At 34.9% G+C, this 21689-nt stretch overlaps 1 protein-coding gene across 21 annotated transcripts in view; it reads right to left on the reverse strand.

The window, feature by feature from the left end:
- Nucleotides 1-21689, reverse strand: part of PHF20L1 (PHD finger protein 20 like 1) — a 72916-nt gene that overhangs the window by 47958 nt on the left and 3269 nt on the right. For 7 of the 21 annotated variants that reach the window (XM_042254080.2, XM_060419999.1, XM_042254082.2 and 4 more), the window contains exons 3-6: nucleotides 7917-8088; nucleotides 7682-7766; nucleotides 3412-3500; nucleotides 3091-3180 (exon numbers count right to left, since the gene is read on the reverse strand). In XM_042254080.2, coding sequence (XP_042110014.1) covers nucleotides 3091-3180; nucleotides 3412-3500; nucleotides 7682-7766; nucleotides 7917-8088 — 436 coding nt within the window. Of the gene's footprint in view, nucleotides 1-3090; nucleotides 3181-3411; nucleotides 3501-7681; nucleotides 7767-7916; nucleotides 8089-18343; nucleotides 18489-21689 lie in introns of all 21 variants that reach the window. The other 14 variants (XM_060420003.1, XM_027972883.3, XM_060393350.1 and 11 more) reach the window with 5 other exon arrangements.

The following is a 21689-nucleotide window of genomic DNA, read 5'->3' on the forward strand; positions in this document are numbered from 1 at the left end:
CAGTTTCCTACTGAATACCCTATCGGTGTGCCAGGAAACATGCTAAGTTGATAGAAGATGCTAGCTGAAAACCTCAGGAACCCACTGGCCTGGAGTGACCACATTTTTGCTCCTGCCTGGAAGACACCCAATATGTAACTTCCCCATATTTTAAACAATGTCCCCAAAGCATGTCTTATTAGAAAGTGAATTATGACAAGGCTGTGAAATAAAATTCTATATCTCTAGTTTGTAAAAACAAACTAACAAAGAAAACCAGATACACCAGTACTATCCACCCCAAGTTTTACTCAGAACCACCCCTTTAGTCCTTCCCATAAGGAACTGAGAGGCAAATAAAATTAACTATAAAACAATGCAACAGGACAGATAGTAGAGAATAAACAAAACACTATGGGAGAACAACAAAATTTTGCCTGAAGAGAAAGACTAGTAGAAGGCTTCAGGGGAAATGATATAGATGATTTGAACCCTGAAAGAGGAATCTGCTGAGGAAAAAGGCAAAGAAAGAGAAATGGACACTCCAAGCAAAAGGAAAACCATTAAACAAAGGTGTGGCAAAGTGTATACTAATAGAAAAGAGGGGTTTAAGGTCAAGGAGCAATCTGGGTGACTTAAGTATTATGGCTAAGTTGAGCCTTGAGACTAACATTTAAGTCGAAGGAAAAAAACACCACCAACACAAATGACTTATAGAGCTCCATCAACAAAGCAGAAAGAAAAAACAAGATTACATACAACAGACAAGCAAAGTGCAGTGCTAAATTCAGTCTTACTAAGAACAGGGCATTTAATTCTAGGTTTTCCATTGTAGGGAAAACTTTAAGTTGTTAAGAGAAATGCCAAAAGATGCTAAGGGTAAGAATTCCACACCCAGATGTTTTCTCTCTCCAATAAAAAGAAAAATAGAAGAGATTAATGTTGTACTCTTCAAAAGTGAAATCAGATAAAACAGTTCTTGATCATAGGACATGTTAATCATGGGGATCACTGTAGTTGTGTGAGTAAAGAATTCTTCAATTATTTCACGCTTCCATTTTTTAACTGGAAAGATTCAATATCAAAAATAACTGGTGTGCTCCTTCCATGAATGAGAACTAAAGATGAGAACACAGAGCACTGTACTAGAATGAACACTGTCTGAAATCAGGTATGAGTTCAGAGCTACTCTGCACACTATGGTTGAGTGAAATTTTAGTGAGTCGCTGAATTCTCTAAGTTCTGAATTCCTCAACAGTGAAATAGAAATATCAGCTATACCTATGTCAAATGATTTGTTACGAGAATCTAATAAAGCAATGTATTAAAAAAAAGTTCTAACTGTAGTAAAGGACCTTATGAACATGCCAAATTGCTCAGTCATGTTCGACTCTTTGCAACCCCATGGAGCCCACCAGGCTCCTCAGTCCATGGGGTTCTCCAAGCAAGACTACTGCAGTGGTTGCCTTTCCTTCTCCAGGGGATCTTCCTGATCAGGTATCAAACCCCATCTCTTAAGTCTCCTGCATTGTAGGTGGGGTCTTTACTACTAGTGCCATCTGGCCACTCTTTAACACCAGGGAGTTACAGTGTAAAGTTTTTTATCAGCACACCCTCAAAAAGAAAAAGAATAGGTGAGAAAAAGCTACACAAAGTTTAGAGAAAAACATTCCCATAGTGCATTTATTTGATTCCTTATCCTTTGCTGGTTAAGCAAAAGAAATTTTACTGTATATCTTTACAAAGAAATTCTCAAAGGACTCAAAATTTAGAAGATAGCATGCAAAGTTGGATTCTCTTACTACTGTTCAAACAACACCTGATTTATTATATGACCTAGGTAAAAACAAATCAAAAACTTGTTGGAGGAAAAAGATACTCAAAATATAAGAATATTTTATAAAAAATAATTCTATACATGTCTTTAATGTGCTTGTAATTAAAAACTATGAAAAAAACAAAATTAAAATAAATATACTAATATTTTCTTTTAGGAGTTTGTATTTTAATACTGATTTTAATGTTACCACACATCACGGTGTGACTAAATACTCATTAAAAATAAACATGCACCATGTCCAAAAAATTAGTTTTTATAACTTATTTTACCACAAACCAAACTGGTTCAGTGTCACTTGGGAAAAAATAAAGAGTTTTAAAGTTAGTGCCATCACATAAATATTTGAATGAACAAAAAAACACTTTTAAAGCAAAAAAAAATAATAACTGAGAATTTTAAACAGTATATATTAAACTAAGTTGCCAATGTCTCAATCAATCTTTCTGCACAGTAACCAAGGAATCACACCATTGAATGCTTGAGAACATTTTATTTATATATACAAGTAGAAAGATACAATGCAATTTCCTGATCAAAAGTATTTCCATTTTAAATTGCATTTCCATATTAATTGAAGAAAAAAACTCTGCTACTTGATTTCAAAACTACATTTTTGAAAACCAGGTAATTTAAAACATGCCAACTTCTCAGAAAACAAAAATAATGTTTCAACTGTGGTAGTCTACATCCCAAATATAGCAGTAGGTAGTCTGCTAAATGTATACACTTGACTGGAACTGACCACGTGATTTCAACACAGTTTAGGATGACATTTTTCACCACATGGTATGCAACAAATATGTAGCATATTTCCATATTAGACATTTTTACAGATCACTTTCAATTTCTTAAAATTAATTGTAGGTCCAGGTGCTGAAAATCCCAAATAACAGCAGAACATAAAAGAAAACATTTTAAATTTCTACTGGCACCTTTTCTTTCCAGCATTTCAGGAAACATATTCAATCAATAGAATTATGGTTTTTACTTCATCCCAGATTCTCTTTCAAATGCTTACCGTTCATTCTTGCTTTGAGCAGTGACAGAGCATGTAATACACTGCTTACATCATATAACTCAGAAAGCCCTACCTGAAACAGCCTACAGAGTGTCAGGTAAGCGCCTTTTGAAAGAAAATTAATGACTATGATTTACAGAAGAAAAGAAGAAGATAAGAAACTCAATATAAAATTTTATATTAAAAATTAACTTTCTAAATGATAACCATATACCAGGAAAAACGAAACAGAATTAACAAAAAAGGCACTCACCTCACTTCCCATAGACTGGTTACACGATCCAGCTGGGTCGCTAGGACAACACCAGCTTAGTGGATGCTGGGCTTTCACCTGGAACAGAAACTAGTGACCTGTAACTTGGGCAGGTCTAAAACCAAAGAAGCAAAAATCAAGTGTATAACTGATTTTACATTCTAAGCTTCTCTTTCTTGCTGCTATTTGGGGCTATCAGCACATAATCCTACAATTAGTCCACTTTAAAATATATATATATGTGAAAATATATATATATTTTATCAGTCACCATTCAAGAAGACATCCCTTTGGGAAGCTAGGAATGCTGAACACTCTTACCTGCCCCTTAGCATCCTCAGGCATGGCTTTAATGTGCATTCGTTTTAAACAACGAATTACTCCATCATAAAATTGAACTGTGAATGTTCCTGAAATAGGAGCGAGTCAGGATCATTAGAAAATATAATTCAGTCTTACAGCAACATCTGATATCAAACAAGTAATGCCCTGACACAAATAAACACCCTATTACTGCAGTAACTGCAAACATCAAGTGTATGGAGTTCACGGTCTATTTCACTGTAAAAATACCTCTGATTTCCCTTAAGGAGTGCACAAATTCCATCTTGATAAGTTAGCTGCATATAACTCTGATTTTTAATGGAGGATTTTAAAATTTATAACAAATATATGTTTAAGTAACATATCAGTTATGTTAAATATACCTGAAGAAAATAAAATTATTATTTACAGAAGTGAATAATATTTCTAAGAATCATCATTTGCTGTCTTTGAAAGTTTCTTTCTAAATAACAGAGAGAAAAATCTGGGAGAAACATCTCAGGAAAGGATTATTCCTTTTCTCAGGGAAGGATTATTTCTTTGCAATATTAGTTAACTGGCAAACAAGAATTACAGATTCCTGGGCTTTTAAGCTACACGCCATTTTACATATCATTGGCATGACAATCTTCCTGTGCAGATAAAAACACTGACCTCCAGTGAAATGAAATGCTGCATCCAATGACAGTTTATCAGCAGCACAGCCATTCCCTAAAACCCTGATTCCCGTGTCTTTCCCACTAAACCATCCTGCTGTTGGGATTCACGATTCTATTTACACGACTATTTCAAAGGACACTCACTTTTCGTTACAGACTCCATACTTTCATGCTTGTCAGTACTATCAGAAAACATATAAATTATACAGATTTTATATTTATGGAAATCCCAGGGTTCTTCTATCATTTCCTGTACCAAACCAACGTGGGCTGAGTGACACTTGATGTAAACAAATATTTGATCTTTACAAAAGAGGAATAAAAATTGGCATCAAAGCCAATAAATCAATGTACAAAGATCTTCTTTTCTTTGTAATACCATTGATTTCATATCTTTCTATAATTAGCATTACATACAAATCATGGACATAAAGAACTAAACCCAAATTATGAAAGAAATGGAGCAGCTGAAGAGCAAGAACGTGAAGACTGTGAGACTGAAAAACCACTTGTGCCCCTTACACTACCACCATTCGTGCCCCTCCCTCCTCCTTCCTCACGTGGCACTGCAGATGAGGGCAAACTCTGCACCACGCTGACCATACACTTACCCCCCCGCCTCTGAGGACAGTCTCCCCTGCTGTGACGCCTTTTCCTTTCCCAACTCCAACCCACTCTTCAAGGATCAGCTCTTCAAATCCCACCCATCATATGAAAACCTCCCTGATCACTCCAGTCTAAAGTGATTTGCCCCCTTCTCTTCAACTCCTCCAAGACATATTATGTGTACCTAAATGTCCACATTTGTTAGTTTTGTTTAGCTTTTGCAGTGAACAAGGTGCTCTGAGGGCTTCCTTTTTTAAGGGTAGAGGGGAAGGATGGTGGCAGGAGACCAAGGGAGGCTCATTCAGCTTGTGGGACACACAGAAAAATCACCAAATTAATACCTCCCCCAGAAAATGTTTAAAAAACAAGTTATATCTGCCAATATTTCACTAAGGGCTTCCTCAAACTGCTCTTGAAATGGCAGAGGTTGCAATGAGTAACATCATTCTTCCACTGATGTAAGTTTAAATTTCTGTATTACATGCCTATGGACAAATGGGAGAGGATAAAAAATGAGGGTGGCTTGTTTCTGAGTATGTCCTGCGTGTGTGTATGCAAATGCTTTGTAAAAGAAGCTTCACGCTTGAAAGAAAGGTCTCAAAGCTCTGCACATTTAAAGAAATTTCTCATAATGAAAACAGAGAGCACTGTTTAATTTTGTTCTGTTTGGGTTGTTGTCGTTCAGTTGCCAAGATCAAGTCTGACTCTTTGCAACCCCACGGACTGCAGCACACCAGGCTTCCTGGTCCTTCATGATCTCCCAGTGCCTGCTCAAGCTCATGTCCACTGAGTAGGTGATGCAATCCAACCATCTCAGCCTCTATCACCCCCTTCTCTTTATGCCCTCAATCCTTCCCAGCAACAGGGTCTTATCCAGTGAGTCAGTTCTTCGCATCAGGTGGCCAAAGAACTGCAGCTTTAGCTTCAGCATCTTCTAATGAACATTCAGGGCTGATTTCCTTTAGGACTGACTGGTTTGATCTCCTTGCAGTCCAAGGGACTCTCAAGAGTCTTCTCCAACACCACAATTTGAAAGCATCAATTCTTCAGCACTCAGCTTTCTTTACAGTTGAACTCTTACATCCATACATGACTACTGGAAAACCATAGCTTTGACTAGATGGTCCTTTTGTCAGCAAAATGATGTCTCCACATTTTAATACGCTGTCTAGGTCTGTCATAGCTTTTCTTCCAAGGAGCAGGGAATTAGTCATGGTTTTTCTTCTGTTTGGGGAAGATCCTATTACCTAACGAAATGGATTCTTTTCCTTCCAAAAATTGTTACCGATTTCCTAACTCTGTGCTAGGCTCTGAACTAGACGCCTGGGGAGCCAATATAAGACACGGGAACGTGAGCTCTGAAATACAGCTTTCCAGAAGTTTAAGTAAACAATGATTTAAAGGCCCCACTAGGAAAGAAGTAACCTGAAAACTTAACAACTGAGATGTCCCTCAGGTGACCAGTAATAAGCTCACAGCCGTATCTGTTATTTCAATTAATTAAACCAATAAATTAGACTAAGGCTTTTGTAAAGTTACATAATCAATTCTAGCCAGACAACTGTAACTTACTTTTTCACACTTAACATTTTTTACTGTACTTCTTTTTAAATGTTTTCTTCTATCTTCTCTTACCTCTTAATTTTTCTCAATTTTTGTTAAATTTTCAGCTTAAATCCTTAGCTAAATTCTTTAGCAAGACTACAAGAGACTTCATGTATCAATTCTTGTTTCTTTCCTTCACCTCTTCTGTTATTCTACAAACCTGAAAGGAATCCTTCACTCCAGTCACATCAAAGACTTGCAGTTCCTTAAAAACGGCATGTCTCTCTTCTATTCTTTTGCATATACCATTTCTTCTGCCAGAAAACCTCTTCAACCCTGCTTTTCTAGCTAATTTGTTTGTCTTTCAAGATACAACGTAAAGTCAGTATCTCCTTACTTAAGTTAAATGCTCTTCTTGCAAAAAACATATCAATGTGGGTTTGTTTTTTTTTGGTTTTGGTCCTGCTGCATGGCATGTGGGATCTTAAAATTCCCCACCAGGGATTGAACCCAGGCCCTCAGCAGTGAAAGTGCCAAGTCCTCTCCACTGGACTGCCAGGGAATTCTCTCAGTGTGTTTCTTTAGTAAAAAGAAGGAATGAGTGGTGGAGTTTGAGAAATCACTGTAACAGAAAAATAACGTACTACTGATTTGGAAAATATAAGTATTTCACAATTATTATTTAAATGAGATTTAAAGTCAGAAATTTGAAATATTTAAGTATATTCCAATAATAATTTAAATATTATTTATAATCCATTTCCAAATTAGTCGGTCTACAAGTTTTAAAATTAATTATCTGTGCAACAGATTCTCTTGCTTTATGCCACACTAGCACACCTGATTTCTGTGTTAATTTCAGTGTATCTGGTAAATTCAGTAACTTTTCCTCTGTATTAATGTTAGATGTCACAAAAGGCTAATAGGAAAATTAATTATCTACAAAAATTAATTAAAAGGGGGCAGGGAAAAAGATGCAAGAAAGGAAATCCTCATGTTGGTAAAGTTCACTCTTTCCTCAGAAAATACTGTACTGTGTTTTACTTCCAACCTGAACTGATTTGAATTTTCCTGCATCTTTAGCACTCAGGTAAAGATGGTCATAAAAATAATTTAGCAAGCAAACTGAAAACAGAGAAGCAGAAAGAAACTGTGTATAATATACGCCTGTCAACTGAAAGCTGAAAAAGCTGAAAAATTTTAACCAACTACTAACCTAAATACTCTACTTAAGCAGGATATTAAGTATCATCTTATTCTATACAATACATAATGAATTAAATACATAACAAATTAAATTTTTATCCTAAAAAAAGAATATTAGAAGACTGATTAAGTATAAATCAAAGAGAGGTAACAGCTACATGTAACAACTACATGCATTAATTAAAATTAGAAATATAGTTAAATTTTACTATAAATCCCATTTTAATTCTCAGATCATTTCAAATATGTACCTTCTTTGTTAATCGCCTCAATCTTGGCAGGGTAATAGCGACAGTCTGTCCAGCGAGCCAGAACTTCTTCTCCAGCTTTAAAATCCTATTTTAAACAACTTTTAAGATCAATACCATGTATAATAAATAAGCATTTCCTTAATAAAAAAAAAAACAAGCTTTTGTAAAATTTAACAGAATTCCTTTAAAAAATACATCATTACATATCTAGCAAACAGAAAGGCTTGCTACTTACAAAGAAATCTTCCTCATCTTTCAGCCCTTCTTTTCTTAATGCAGGTCTCTCAAGGGGGCGCAACCTATTGCTATCCCAGTAAATCCACTCATCATAACGATGACTCCAGCGCTCAAAATGGACCAACATCTTGCCCTCCTCATAGTCAATTTTTTCAATTCGTGATGGATACCTCAAAAATAAAAAAAACCATCATATCAGGAGAAAATTCTTACATTTGTTTACATAAAGTATGAACTGAAATATTGCTTACTATTATACCCATAAACAATATGGATCCATATTTTTAAACTACTGACCAACAAGGTTTGCTTTAGTCTTTGTCTTTTCTTTTTGATGACTGCTCTCAAGACCTACTGAAATATTAATAGTTCAATCCCAGTAGTTATATAAATTATATTATTTATAATATAAATTATGCTGTCTTGGGAAATAATTTAATAACATGCATCAAAAGCTTTAAACATGTTCTTAATTCTGGAACTATATACACAAAACATGTATAACAAAAACATAAAAACCATATGGTTAAAAAAACCCAAAAACTGTCCATAACTATATAAACTATGGTATATCTATCTACTGAATGGAATATCATACCAACTTTAAATGTAGGAAAATGTAAAGAAGCAGTACTGTGTTCACTAGAATTATAAATATATAAAATGTTAAATAGTAATACATTGGTCAAGCAAAAAATGACATACATTTGTCTATGACAATAAAGTACTTTCTCTTTTCTATTTTCCATACTTTCCAATATTTCATAATGAGTATTAATGATGGTATGGAAATCTTAGTTAAAATTTCAATTTAAGAATATAAAAACAGTATCACATTGTTCTGTCTTCACATGTGCTAATTCTCCCAGGATTAATTCCAAAATAAAAATTAGTTAACCTGAAACTTTTAACCAAAAAAAGCTTCATAATTCTTAATGTATACTATATGTAATCTTCACAGAGACTCAAAGATATTTCAAAGTAACATGAGCTAACACTAAGAATGCAACAGCAGCACACAGTAGATTATTTAGCCATACGGTTTATTTCATACTTCTACTAGCTGTATCAGTTTTTTATTTTCCCTGAAGAATAAATATAAATTTATATTGACATAAATTTAAATATAAAGCAAAACAGCCCTCACATAACTTTTAAATTAAGAACTGAGTACTACCTGCTTCACATACTCACGCTATTCAGGGCTTTTTATACATTTCAAGGGCCCCGAATCGTTCTCTGGTATAGCTTCTTTCTTCCCTTCAGTATAACGACACTGAACTATTTGGAATTTCCTTAAACAGACCATGCCTGTCAAACACCTATGCTTTTGTCAGTTCTGTTCCTTCTGCCTAGACCTAAGCTGCCCTTCCCTTCCTCTGTACACTCATCATTCAAGATCCGATTCAACATGGAATCACCTGTGTGAAGACCCCCAGCTCTCCACCCCTTAGTGCTCTCACTGCACCCATCTCGCCACAATCATCTGCACAGGATCCTAACCTGTGGGCTATGGAGCATTTACAGCCTTTGAGACATTAACACATGTGACGCAAAAAAAGGGGTCCTATGGTCAAATAAGTTAGGAAAATACTGGATTAAATAAACCATTTTCTTTATTGAAGACTTCTTGGTTCTGTCAACAAGACAGAAATAAGGCATTCACTACAACCAAAGCATGTAACCCTTTCATCACAAAGTATTTACTAACACTTCGCAAGAGAGCAGACATCTCAGAAACAGGATGTTAGCAATCACAAGGGCCTGTGAGTTTCGGGGACTGTCATGGTCCCCTTCGCACCCCAGCACTTTCACAGTGACAGACACAAACTGGCTACTGTGGGAATGCTCAGGGTGAACACATGAGGTTAAAGAAAGAAAATCTGTACATTTCTTCAGAGCTGAGTTAGCAGTCTCACTCTTTAGAGGGCACAGGTGTGAGTAAGGAAACATCCTGTTAAAGAGAAGCACGAACACAGGAAAACCTAGGGGCTCAACACACTCCCTCCCTGAGGTGGACATGCCGATTCCCCATTTAGAATCAAAAATGCTTGTCTTCTGCAGTTTTGCTGATTTGTTTCTGCTGCTCTGGTTTTCAAATCGAAACAAAAAAGGTCAATAGCATTAAGGGAAGCCTAGAGATAAGGTTCTTTATTTTTCAACATTCAGTAGCCATTTAACTACTATAAAAGGTGTTCTATCAATTATAAAAACTAAGTTTCTAATTTATGTGTTTATATCTTTTATTTTAAACAAGAAAATAAGAGGTTTATTCTATAGGTTCCTTCAAATTCTAAATGTATACAATTAAATGTACACAAACAAATGGCAGGTTAAAAGGAAACATAACTAACCCTTATCTTCAAGGAGCTTAGCTTAGAGTCAGATGAGGAGACAGAGAAGCAGCATGATATTTCTGAGAGTCATAAATCCATCAGGCCCTATGTTCTTCCTTTATTGAGCATCAGCTGATTTTTATATACCTTATCTCATTAGCTCCTGGTAACCATCCAAGGTACAGATAACACAGTCACCATTTAATAGATGAAGACTGTCCAAGGACACACATGTAAGAGTATTCAAAGGCAGAGCTAGCTGGTACAAACAGCCTACAGGAGAAATGCGGTAAGGCCTATATCAAAGTAATTATACCATACATGGGCTTCCCTGGTAAAACTGTTAAGTTTATAAAACACTTTTTTTCTCCTTTGCATCAAGCTTTTACTTCTGAAAAACCATGAACTTTTCAGAGTTAATTCGCTCATTAACATATTTCCTCACAAGTTAGTTTTCCCTGAAGATAGTGAGCAGTAGAGTACCAATTTTAACTTTGATTTCTCTTTGCCATTATTTTTTTTGTAATCTGAATATAATTTGCCTTTTTTCATTGAAGTATAGTTGACTTTACAAAAATCCTACAGAAGATGCAATAGCTAATATTTCAGAGAAAACTGGCACCCTGGCGACCATTCTTGGGAGAAGTTACCTACGTTGGTCCTGGTGGGGGACTTTAGGGATTCAGACTTAATCAACATGGTACAAAGGTAAAGTGTATAAAAGCATTACTCATTTATTCAATCAATGCTCATTTACTTAAAACCATCATGTGATTCAGGGCTGAGCATCAGCTGGACAAGGAGGATTCAGACAAACAGGTTTCTGTCTTCAAGGACCTCAGGACCAGAGATTGGAGGGGCACTTCCAGGAAACAGTTCCCTTTGGCTAGTCTATACGGTAAGTAGTAAGGTGAGTAAAGAAGAGTGGGCGCTCAGACGGGACTGATTAGCTAGGTTCAAACTAAAGAGCCCTGAAATAGTGAACCAGTGAAATGCCTCTTCATTCATTATATTCAAACAGGGAATCCTGTAAAGTCTGTACTTAATTTGGTTATCAGTTAACCTTAGGAAAAAACCCTAACATCAAGATCTTTGCTATCCATATAAAATACACAAAATGGTAATTTAACGTATAGCTCTATTATTATTTTATTCTATACAGTGAAATGATTTCCCTATTCAAGATGGCCCATAGTAATGCCTTGATACTCAGTGAATAAAAAATATTTCTGAACAAATGTATTCACAAATGCCTCTACATCTTGAACCACAGCAATTATTTTGATGCACAATGTATGTTTTATTATCACTGAGTATGAATGGAATGTAAAATTTTTCTTACTGAATTTGGAAGATGTAGTGATAATGTTTTTGTTTTTGCTTTTCAAAGGATGAATCATGGAAAGCTGTTAAGAGTAAAGAACAGTGACTAGGCTGAGTCCCAAATATTTATAAATGATTGGGAAAAAAATCTGAAAAGTGGGAGACTGGAATTTCAGAGTTAAAACAATTAGGGATAAGAAGAAAACAAAAACAAATAACATAGTTGGCACCTCTCTAGGGTTCAAAAGAAACAGATGGAGAGAAGGCAACTAGGGCTATGATTCAATGCCAAAATTCTACACAGAGCTCTACAATTCCTTATGATGATACAACAAAATATCATAAAATTTCCACATCTGTCTTCCCTATCATATCCCACTTTAAACTACTTGCACTGTTTAAATGATATTAATCAGTGTCGAAATTAAGGGACTGCCTCCATTGCTGTGGGCCTATCTCGCCCTTGCATGTCTTTTGCACTTGAATCTTAACAGAACAGAGTTTACTCTGGGCAAATTTAGCAAAAAAAAAAAAATAATAATAATCCATCCTAAATTGTCCATTAGGTTTAATGGAAACAGCATTCAGAAACACTGAGAATGATCCTTGCTGAATTTAACAGAATTTTCGTTAAGTGCAATTCTACTTCTGAGAAGGAAATGGCAGTCCACTCCAGTGTTCCTGCCTGGAGAATCCCATGGGCAGAGGAGCCTGGCAGGCCATGGTCCATGGGTTCGCAGAGATTCAGACACAACTGAAGTGACTTGACTAAGTACGCAATCTCTCAATTGATTTCTCAGGACTCTTTCTGAATCAGTGTGGTCAAAATTCTCTAATGGTCCAGTTCAACCGTGGCTGTAACAGCAGGGTAAAGTGAAGTGAAAGTTGCTCAGTCATGTCCGACTCTTTGTGACCCCATGGACTATACAGTCCATGGAATTCTCCAGGCCAGAGCGGGTAGCCTTTTTCCTTCTCCAGCAGATCTTCCCAACCCAGGGATCGAACCCAGGTCTCCCGCATTGCAGGCGGATTCTTTACTGGCTGAGTTACAAGGGAAGCCCGACCAAAGCAAGGCCATTATCAAAAACAAAAATTACTTTCACCTTTCACTTTATTGCCTCATCCAATAATACCAGCATTTTAACACTGTCTCTGGGGCCTCCCGCTTACACAAGATGGGTTGGAAAGTAGCAAGCTTTATGGATTCCGAACTCACTCTGTAATTCATTAAAAACCAGACACTGAGCAGAGAGACTAGGTACCCACTGAATAAGTGGTATTGGTTCCCTATAACATCAACTCAAGTCTATTGTCAAAACACAAAAGAAATAAGAAACCTACAATGGGAATTACCATTACAGACAAATTACTACACTGGCTCATGTTATTAACTGTTTTACATGACAAGTCCTGACTGACAACTACATCAGGAGACCATGATTCCCTGAGACTATATGTAAAAAAACCGTTTGGCCCAGAAGTGTACAAGTATTCTCTTGAGAGAAGGGTTCCCAACTTTGATCAGATTTCCAAGGGGTTCATGATTCAAAAAAACAAAAAAAGTCCTCTGGAAAGCAAGACCATCTGTTAGCAGTCAGACCATAGGTGCTCCACATCCCTGGGAGTGAGAAAACAGTGATGGGCACGCAGCTATGTCAGAACTATAACCTGACAGATTAAAGCACATAAGCCAAAGGACATGGCTGTTAACTACTCATCAGCAGGTTACCGCCCACTGAACACCATCAAATAGCCCAAAGACCATCAGAATTCACTATGAGATTTCACTCATCACCTGAACAAGTGCCGTGTTAATCAAAAAGGCAACTGACACAATAAATTATTCAAATTATGTATTTTATATAATAATCCTTGTTTATATTGGTAAGACAGTAAAATTTCTAATTTACACAAATTAAAAAATTAACAGTTCCTCATCCATTTCATTTAACTCAGCACTGAGTCTCTGATTCACTGAATGTCAGACACTAAAGTAGGACTAAAGCTACAAACAACAAATTCAGGAGGGAGAGGAGAAGAAAAGGGAATCAAATAAGGTAATACAGTTACAAAATAATGTAATAGCTAGTAAAAGTATACTGCAGCAGCACAAGAGAGAATACCTAAACAAGGTGTTCTCTTGGATAAAGTAGTTCTTCAATTTTTAAAGGATGAAATACACTTGAAAAATGACTTAAATGTAATTTAAATGTTAGCAGGATCTCCAGGAGTTAGAATTAACAATTCAGAACAGTCTTGTGAATAGGAACTGCATTAGCAAGAAACTCTCAATGTGTCATAAAAAATGACTAAAACATATTATAAGAAATAGAAATAGAGACCTTCTTTACATATAATTGTCAAGTTTATCTGCCAAAAATAAAAATTAACGTAGAATGAAGTCAAACGCAAACCTAAGATTCTTATAAACTCCTAACGTTTTAAAATTTTTAGTTTCTTGGAAACACTTTAAATTTAATTATGCTTTGTAATTTTCAAGTGTTTTCTCCCCCATTAACTGATTATAACTACAATAATGTCACCTATTAGAACAGTATTTTTAGATGACATGCTTCTAGGTATTGCATGTTAATTTGTTTCACACTTGAACAACATGCTGAAAACAAAACCCTTTTGATTAATTCAAATTTGATATCCCAAAATGAAGCATAAATCCAAAGAATCTAAATTTTAAGAACACTCAGAGGATGGTTATATACATCAAAACTGCATCCAACACTGAATTCTAAGGATCTCACCACATTATCCCTTAGGTCTTTTCAGAGCAATTCGTCATGAAGATACACATACGACATAAAACAGATCACCCTGCTTCCTATCTGTTCATAATGTTTGCAGCAAAGAAGGGTAAGACCAGAGTTAGCTATGTATTTTCCCCTAGTGACTTGTGGCAGCCACTTTTTAAACCAAGGTTTCATTTCAGATCACTGGATTTAAACTCCTGCTGCTCTACCTCCTCAGTATCTGAATCTCCTGCTGTGCCTACATGCACTCATGCCCTCGGTTCTGACCAAATCAAAATGCTTACAACACAACCTTTTATGCTCATTACCATCTCCTACCATAAGAATCAATTAGACTATCAAAAATTCCTTTCCCACTCCACCAGAAATGCCACCAATATTCTACTCCAAGTTTATGTGCTTCATATAATTTGTTCAAGCCAACATGATCAAACTTTGTTATTTGTTACAAAACCTCAAACACTAACCTTCGCAGGTTGCAGTTGACCATTTCTTAATATTAGGCACTTAAAAATTAATTTAATATACTACACATAATCATATATGCTTATACACCTATGATTAAAATTTTAGGAATTTACAGTGACTTCTCTATTAGATTCTATTTTCTTAGAATAACTAATGTTTATGCTATTATTACCATTAAAGCTAGCATTTATTAATTGGTTACCATGTGGCAGAGACCATGAAAAGTTCTTAAAGTGCACTCTCTTGCTAAATATTCAAACAACCCTTTGAGTTAGGTACTACTATTATTTCCAGTTATTTAAGGAGGTCATAGAACCTCTGGAAGACAAGTAACTTCTTCAAGTCGAAACAGTAAGTGGTAGATCCCTGAATGGAGGTCTGTCTATCCTTAAAGAATATGCTTTTGATCATCATATATTCTGCATCTTAAAACTAATCATTTTCAGCTCCTGTCAACCTTACTGCAGTACTTAAAATACAGGGGGCTCTTTCTCAAGAGATACAAAAACAATATGAAATCAAGCTGTATGTTTATTTTTTCCTGAAAATTTAATTTTAATCTTCTGTTTCTGAAACAAAATGCAAAAAGTTTTTGTTAGCCAGAAAGCATGGAAAATAGCTTTTATTATTGTACAAAATAAACATTCCTCTCACCCCATATAAAAAGACTAAGCAAACAGACTCTTGTTTTATTACTAAAAATTCTCAAAAAAAAAAGGCAAACTGCACCTCAATTATGTCTAAGTATGAAACATTACACTATGATGATAAAAGAATATAAGGGGAAAAAGTAGCTTAACTTACATGCTTGATTCTGTCATAACTTACATGTAAAAGTTAAGATAGGAAAGTTGGGATATGAGTTGTTGGGGAACTAAGAAAAACACTAGGTGACTTTAAAAATGAAAAGATATGAAATTTCTTAATAGTCTGATAAATATCATTCTTATTCTATGCTTAGTTTTCAACAAGTCAGTCATAATTCATTTGCAGTAGTGTTTTATAGTGGTAACCAGATTTCAAGACATCCCCAAAACTTTCAGGTTCATTCTTGACTAACCCACTAAAATTCAATGAAATTTCCTGGGCACCTTTTTATGAGTAAAAGGAGTAGGGTTTGCATATAATTCATTTCACATTAGTAGCTTATTCTTTAGTACCTTACCTACCCATGATATACTAGAAGCATACTCATTTTTCACTGAAGAGGGCTGGGTTTTTGGCAATGAGAAGACACTTTTAATATACACTGAATATTAAACATCTAGATTCTTTCCTCAATTTTATTACAATAATTCTCTCCAAGTTCAGTTAATTTTAATGACAGAAATAATGTACCTTATATACCAGCTTCTACTTTAATAAAAAGAGAATTTTTGTATGCTGATTAATGATCTGCATGAGGCGGTAGGAGGAACGGTTAGTAGTTCTTCAATACAAAGTCATATAAAAATGCCAAAGCACTGGGGCCCTTCAGGCAAGTCTGATGATGCAGGCTCAAGTTTGAGAACCACTCTTTTGGACTTCACCTGAATCACTTTTAAAATATAGTTACTAGCATCAATGAACTTAGTAAGAGAATCAATTTGTTAGTAAATGGATACCATACAGGAAGTTAAAGTCTACTACTGAATAACTACTGGCTTCTTAAAGCCTTTAGTTTCAATTCTAAGTAATTTCAAAATTAAAGTTAATAAGAAAGCATTTAAATGAGCAGAACAGCAGGATGGAGAAAGAGTAACTACCTTCCCAACACCACTATAACACAAGTACTATAAAATTCTAAATATTTGTTTCCAATTATATTCACCATTCTCCATCTTTTTCAATTAATTTTCTCTTCTTCTAGAGTCTGGCAGTTTTGAGCACACTCACTGCATGTGACTTCCAGTCTTTACCTACTTTACTTCTGCCTCAAGTCATTTATTACCCATCTAAAAGTGAGACTAAAATACCTGCCCCTGCTCAACAGGTAAAAAGTAGATAAAAGAATGTTTCCAGTGCAGCAGACCTGAAAGATTACTGAATGCGTCACACCTTCATTTTAGGGACATTAAAGCAAAGAACTCTCCAAAGTCCCATAGTTCATGGCAGAACAGTACCTAAAGCCATGTTTTCTGACTTTAGTTATATCTACCTTTTTCAATACTCCTTTTCTCCTGCCTTTCAAGAAAACTAGGATAAACAAAAAGTTGAGCAAGAAAAAGCTAAAAAAAAAAAAAAATGAACTAACATAATGAAAGAATATAAGAGAAAAGACCACAAGAACAAAGCAGGCGTATTTTAAAATAAATATGTCTACTCTACACCTATTTCTAATATTGCTTTAAACATTTTTTTGTGGGGAGTAACAGAGGAGAGAAAGGGAGAACTTTATCTTTGAAAGTTCATAGAGGGACTTCCCTTACAGCCTAGTGGTTAAGACTTCACCTTCCAGTGCAGGAGACCTGGGTTCCAGTCCTGGTTTAGTAGCTAAGCTCCCACATGCCTCACAGCCAAAAAACCAAAACATAAAACAAAAGAAATATTGCAACAAACTCAGTATAAGACTTTTTTAAAAACACTCCACATCAAAAAACTATTTTAAAAAAAGTTCAGAGCTTTCTAAGTGGAAATTTTAAAAATTAAAGAACTAAAATGTTTGTACACTGGTGTAGACCTGTTTGATGATTATTAAACTGAGGATTCACTTAGATCTTAGGATTCAACACTTGTGACTTTCTTATTGTAAAGAATCTCAGAAATTGTAAATCTTACAAAATTCAATTTGAAATTCTCTACAAACAGGGTCCTTAATCTGGAGTTACCCGTTAAGCCTCCTACCACCACCCATAATAGATTATTCAATTATTTTGGTGTGTAAATATGACTGTACATTCTTCCGAGTCTACAGCTGAAATTAGGTTTTCAAAGGTAGTTAGTGACCCAAAATTAGAATCAATATCTTCCAAGCACAAAGAGATTTAGGGAAGTTCCATGTACAAAAGGACATATTTTATTTACATTAGCAAAAGAATATTTTAGAAGTATTCACCCATGGTTTCTACAAATTCCAAACTCACCTAATGTAATTTAAATATGTTTTCAGCTTTTAAATTTGATCTTGTCGTTGTTCAGTCGCTAAGTTGTGTCCAACTCTTGGCGACCCCAAGAACTGCAGCACGCCAGGCTTCTCTGTCCATCACTATCTCCCTGAGTTTGCTCAAACTCGTGTCCACTGAGTCAATGATGCCATCCAACCATCTCATCCTGTAGCCCCCTTCTCTTCTTGCCCTCAATTTCTCCCAGCAAAATTTGATCTACACACTCCTTTTCAGGAACACTCCTCTTCTGTTTCAAATACAGACCACACAGCTTCCCTCTACTAGTGTTTTCCTTTGAATAGCAAATCCGATTAGAAAAAGACAACTCTTTTAATTCAGATAATACAAAATTTTAATTTAAATTATAAAGTATGTGTACTTGCTACAATCTGAATTTATTCAATTTTCCCACTCTACAAAATTCTGTTCATGAACATTTTAAAAACTCACATTTGCAAATGTTCCATACAGTTCAAAAAACTCCAAATGTGTGGAAACAGCATTTGCCAATTCAAATTTATACTGTTCTATCAAACTCTGACACTTGGAGACATCTCCACTTTTTTTTAATCTTTCATTTTCCTTTCCTTTAGATCTAGAAGAGAATTAAATAGAAATATTCCAAAAAAGGTCAGAAGAGCATAACTCATCTGAATGTTTTAAACTAACTTTATAATTTCAATTCTAAGAGTAACACCAGAACACACTTACTTTACTTGTTTTCACAACTAAATCATTTGCTATAGAATATTTTAATTTCAATCTTAAAGTTAAATCAGTAGTCAAAACTGGTATGATTTTATCACTTTTCTTATTAAATAATACTCAGAATGATTAGATACTTGAATATCTTAAGGGTGCTTTGTAAATTATGAAACTCTGTAAAAACAAAGATTTTTATTATCACCTCAAAAAGGTGGTTTATAGCATGTTGCAATGACATGATATTCCTTCTGTATCTTAGATCATTCTCACGTCAACACTAAGGCTGTATTTAAAAACTTACACACCTGAGTCTTCAGATCCCTGAAGATTTTTCAACTCTTCCTCTTTCCTTGCATTTACCTCAGTGCTTTATAATTAACTATTACTTCATATAATTTGAAGCAAGTTTAAATACATTATTTTATTTGATCCTTAAAATAAGTAAAAGTAAGTAACACTGCTTTCATTTTACTGCTAAGCCAACCAAATTCTAGGACTTACCCGTATTTACAAGATCAGAAAGTGACAACCTGACTCTTTCCTCTTTAGAATTCACTGATGGTGTGTCAAATATAACTTCAACTCTGAACTTCTCTTTTCCCAAACACAACCTGTATCAACAATCTGTATCTATTTTCATCCTTATGATGTTACTGCATCCAAGAGATTATACAGCCAGTATGTTTAGGTTAGGATATAAAGATAAGAAAGAAAATGGTTGATTGTCTTAACTGTAAACATTAGCATTTTTAAAGACTTTTAACTTAAAAGATTGTTGACGAAAAAAAACAAAATGTTTTGAGTAAGACTATAAATTTTTTTAAAATTAAAGCAACCCACACTTTTCAGTAAGAATTAGGTTTAGTTCACAGAGAACAGATCCAGGTATCTAAAAGCACACACTGATAGAAGGTGAGTGGCCTCTCTCTGGCTCTCAGACCCTGCATTCATTAGTACTGGTAAATAATCAAACCACCAGGATTTTCTGATGTAGCTGGAAAATTACTCTGAAACCAAAATAATAATAATTTGCTACTTGAAAATGTGAAATGTATTTCCAAGGATGAAATATCTTTCTGAACTCCAAAGAGTATGTGATATGATTTGCTCAAGGAACAATAATGTATTTTACCAGAGAAAAATGGGTTCAGTCTTCCTATTAAATCAACTCTATCCCAAGCCTAACTGTAGGCACTTAACCTTATTTCTGCCCACTAAATTTAGAGTTCATTCTTTTATTTCTAGGGCACATACTAAAAAAATATTTTCCTTTACCTTTCCTTATATAGGAAAAACCTGCTACATATAAGACCAATTGGCATTCAGGCGCCTCACTATCACAATTTTTTCTGTTTCTCTTTAAGAGCTAATGTAGTAACCTGTGAGAAGTCATTTTCTTAATAACAGCTACACTGCTTATTGTAAATGTCTTGAGTACAAAGAGAGTAAGTAATATTTGCATTCCTGCATGTCCCTCCCTGTCTAATGCCTACAATTCAAAAGACATTTATGTCAAGCAGGGCTTCACTACTATTCCAGCTTAACGAATAAATGAGGAAGACAAAATATGGATGCATTCAATATGGATGCAACCCAAAGAGAATATGAAGGAAAGGAGACTGGGATGGATGAAAGTTCAGTGTATTTTCAGTGATTAACTGCTTTGCCCTCATAACAATATCAAAGTTTTTCAACACTTAAATAACCCTTCAATAGTTTTACTTGATATTAAAGCAAAAATGTATAGAATTTATATGGAATACAGAATGGTCCTTAACAAAACATAAAGAATAAAGTTTATCTCATTTAGAAATTAAATCTGTTAAGAGCACCATGTCTCACACAATTTCTTTCTGCCCCACATAAAATTCAATAAATCTTAGCAGTTAATTAGTTGTCCTAGAAATTAAAGGGCCACCCAAGCCAAAACAGTTCTTGAGACTACTGACATAAATAAAGTCAGAACAAGAAAATTATTTCTTTCAATTATCTAAAATATGTATATACAATACTATTAATTTGTTTTTAATTAAAGCACCACTATAACAGAATGCTAAAATCTTCATATAAATGAATGCATAAAAATCAAACTGACAAGTGTCAGTGATTATCATATGTGATTATTTTGGTTAATGTTTACTGACTTTAAAGAGACCATTATTACTGGGGTCATTTAAATTAAATCTAAATTTTATGAATGAGTACATCTGCATGATATCACGCTATCTAAGCACTTGAAATTTTTTGATGAGAAGCATAAGACAGTGAAAAAACTAAAGTATAACTTTGTTTTCTGAAATTCCACATACTCTAAAAGCAAACTCAGACTTAATTTTTTAAGTAGTCCTTTTTCATAATCTTTTTCTTTTAACTATTGAATCACTGATTTAACAGCTAATGAATTAGGAAGCATTTCACCGTAAGTGAATTTCTTACAAATACCAAAATTAATTATGTCAATATCTCTGAAGGCCACTGGAAGGACTAATAAACTATCTACTTTTTCAAAACTGGAAGCTAATTCAATTGCAACTTTGTCAGTTTGGAAGCCTAAGAAAAGAATCTCATGAATTACACTAGAAATTTAAGCTAGTAACTTTAACACAAAAAAAAAAGTAAAGATTAACATCAAAGAAGTAGCATTTCTCATCCTCTTCTATCACAGAGAGATTCAACTATGAGTGCCTTCAAAGTAAAAAGTTTCCTTTGGTCAAAATCAAAACCAAAGAGAGTTAATTATGGACTAAAATAACATCTTTCCTTGTACAGTCTAATGCAGAGGCTCTCCATTAGGGGCACAGAGAGCATCCCAACCCCAGAACAACTGGCAACACCTAGAGACAACGTTTACCATCACGACTAGGAGGGGATGCTAAACTGCCTGGTTCCCAGGTATTTTCCAAGCCCCTCCTAAGAACACTGTGTGTATTTTCCACCTTATGAGAGTAAGTAAGCCCCCTAGAAAGAAACACTCACTGAGATGCAGCTTGGTGGCATGAGGCCAAATAACTGCCTTCCCACCTCAAACTGACCCAAAAAGACCCATTAAGCTGGGGGTCACAGACGTGTGCAGAGTTTCAACACCAGATGC

Source organism: Ovis aries, chromosome 9 (genome assembly GCF_016772045.2).
Source record: "Ovis aries strain OAR_USU_Benz2616 breed Rambouillet chromosome 9, ARS-UI_Ramb_v3.0, whole genome shotgun sequence".
Classification (NCBI taxonomy): Eukaryota; Metazoa; Chordata; class Mammalia; order Artiodactyla; family Bovidae; genus Ovis; species Ovis aries.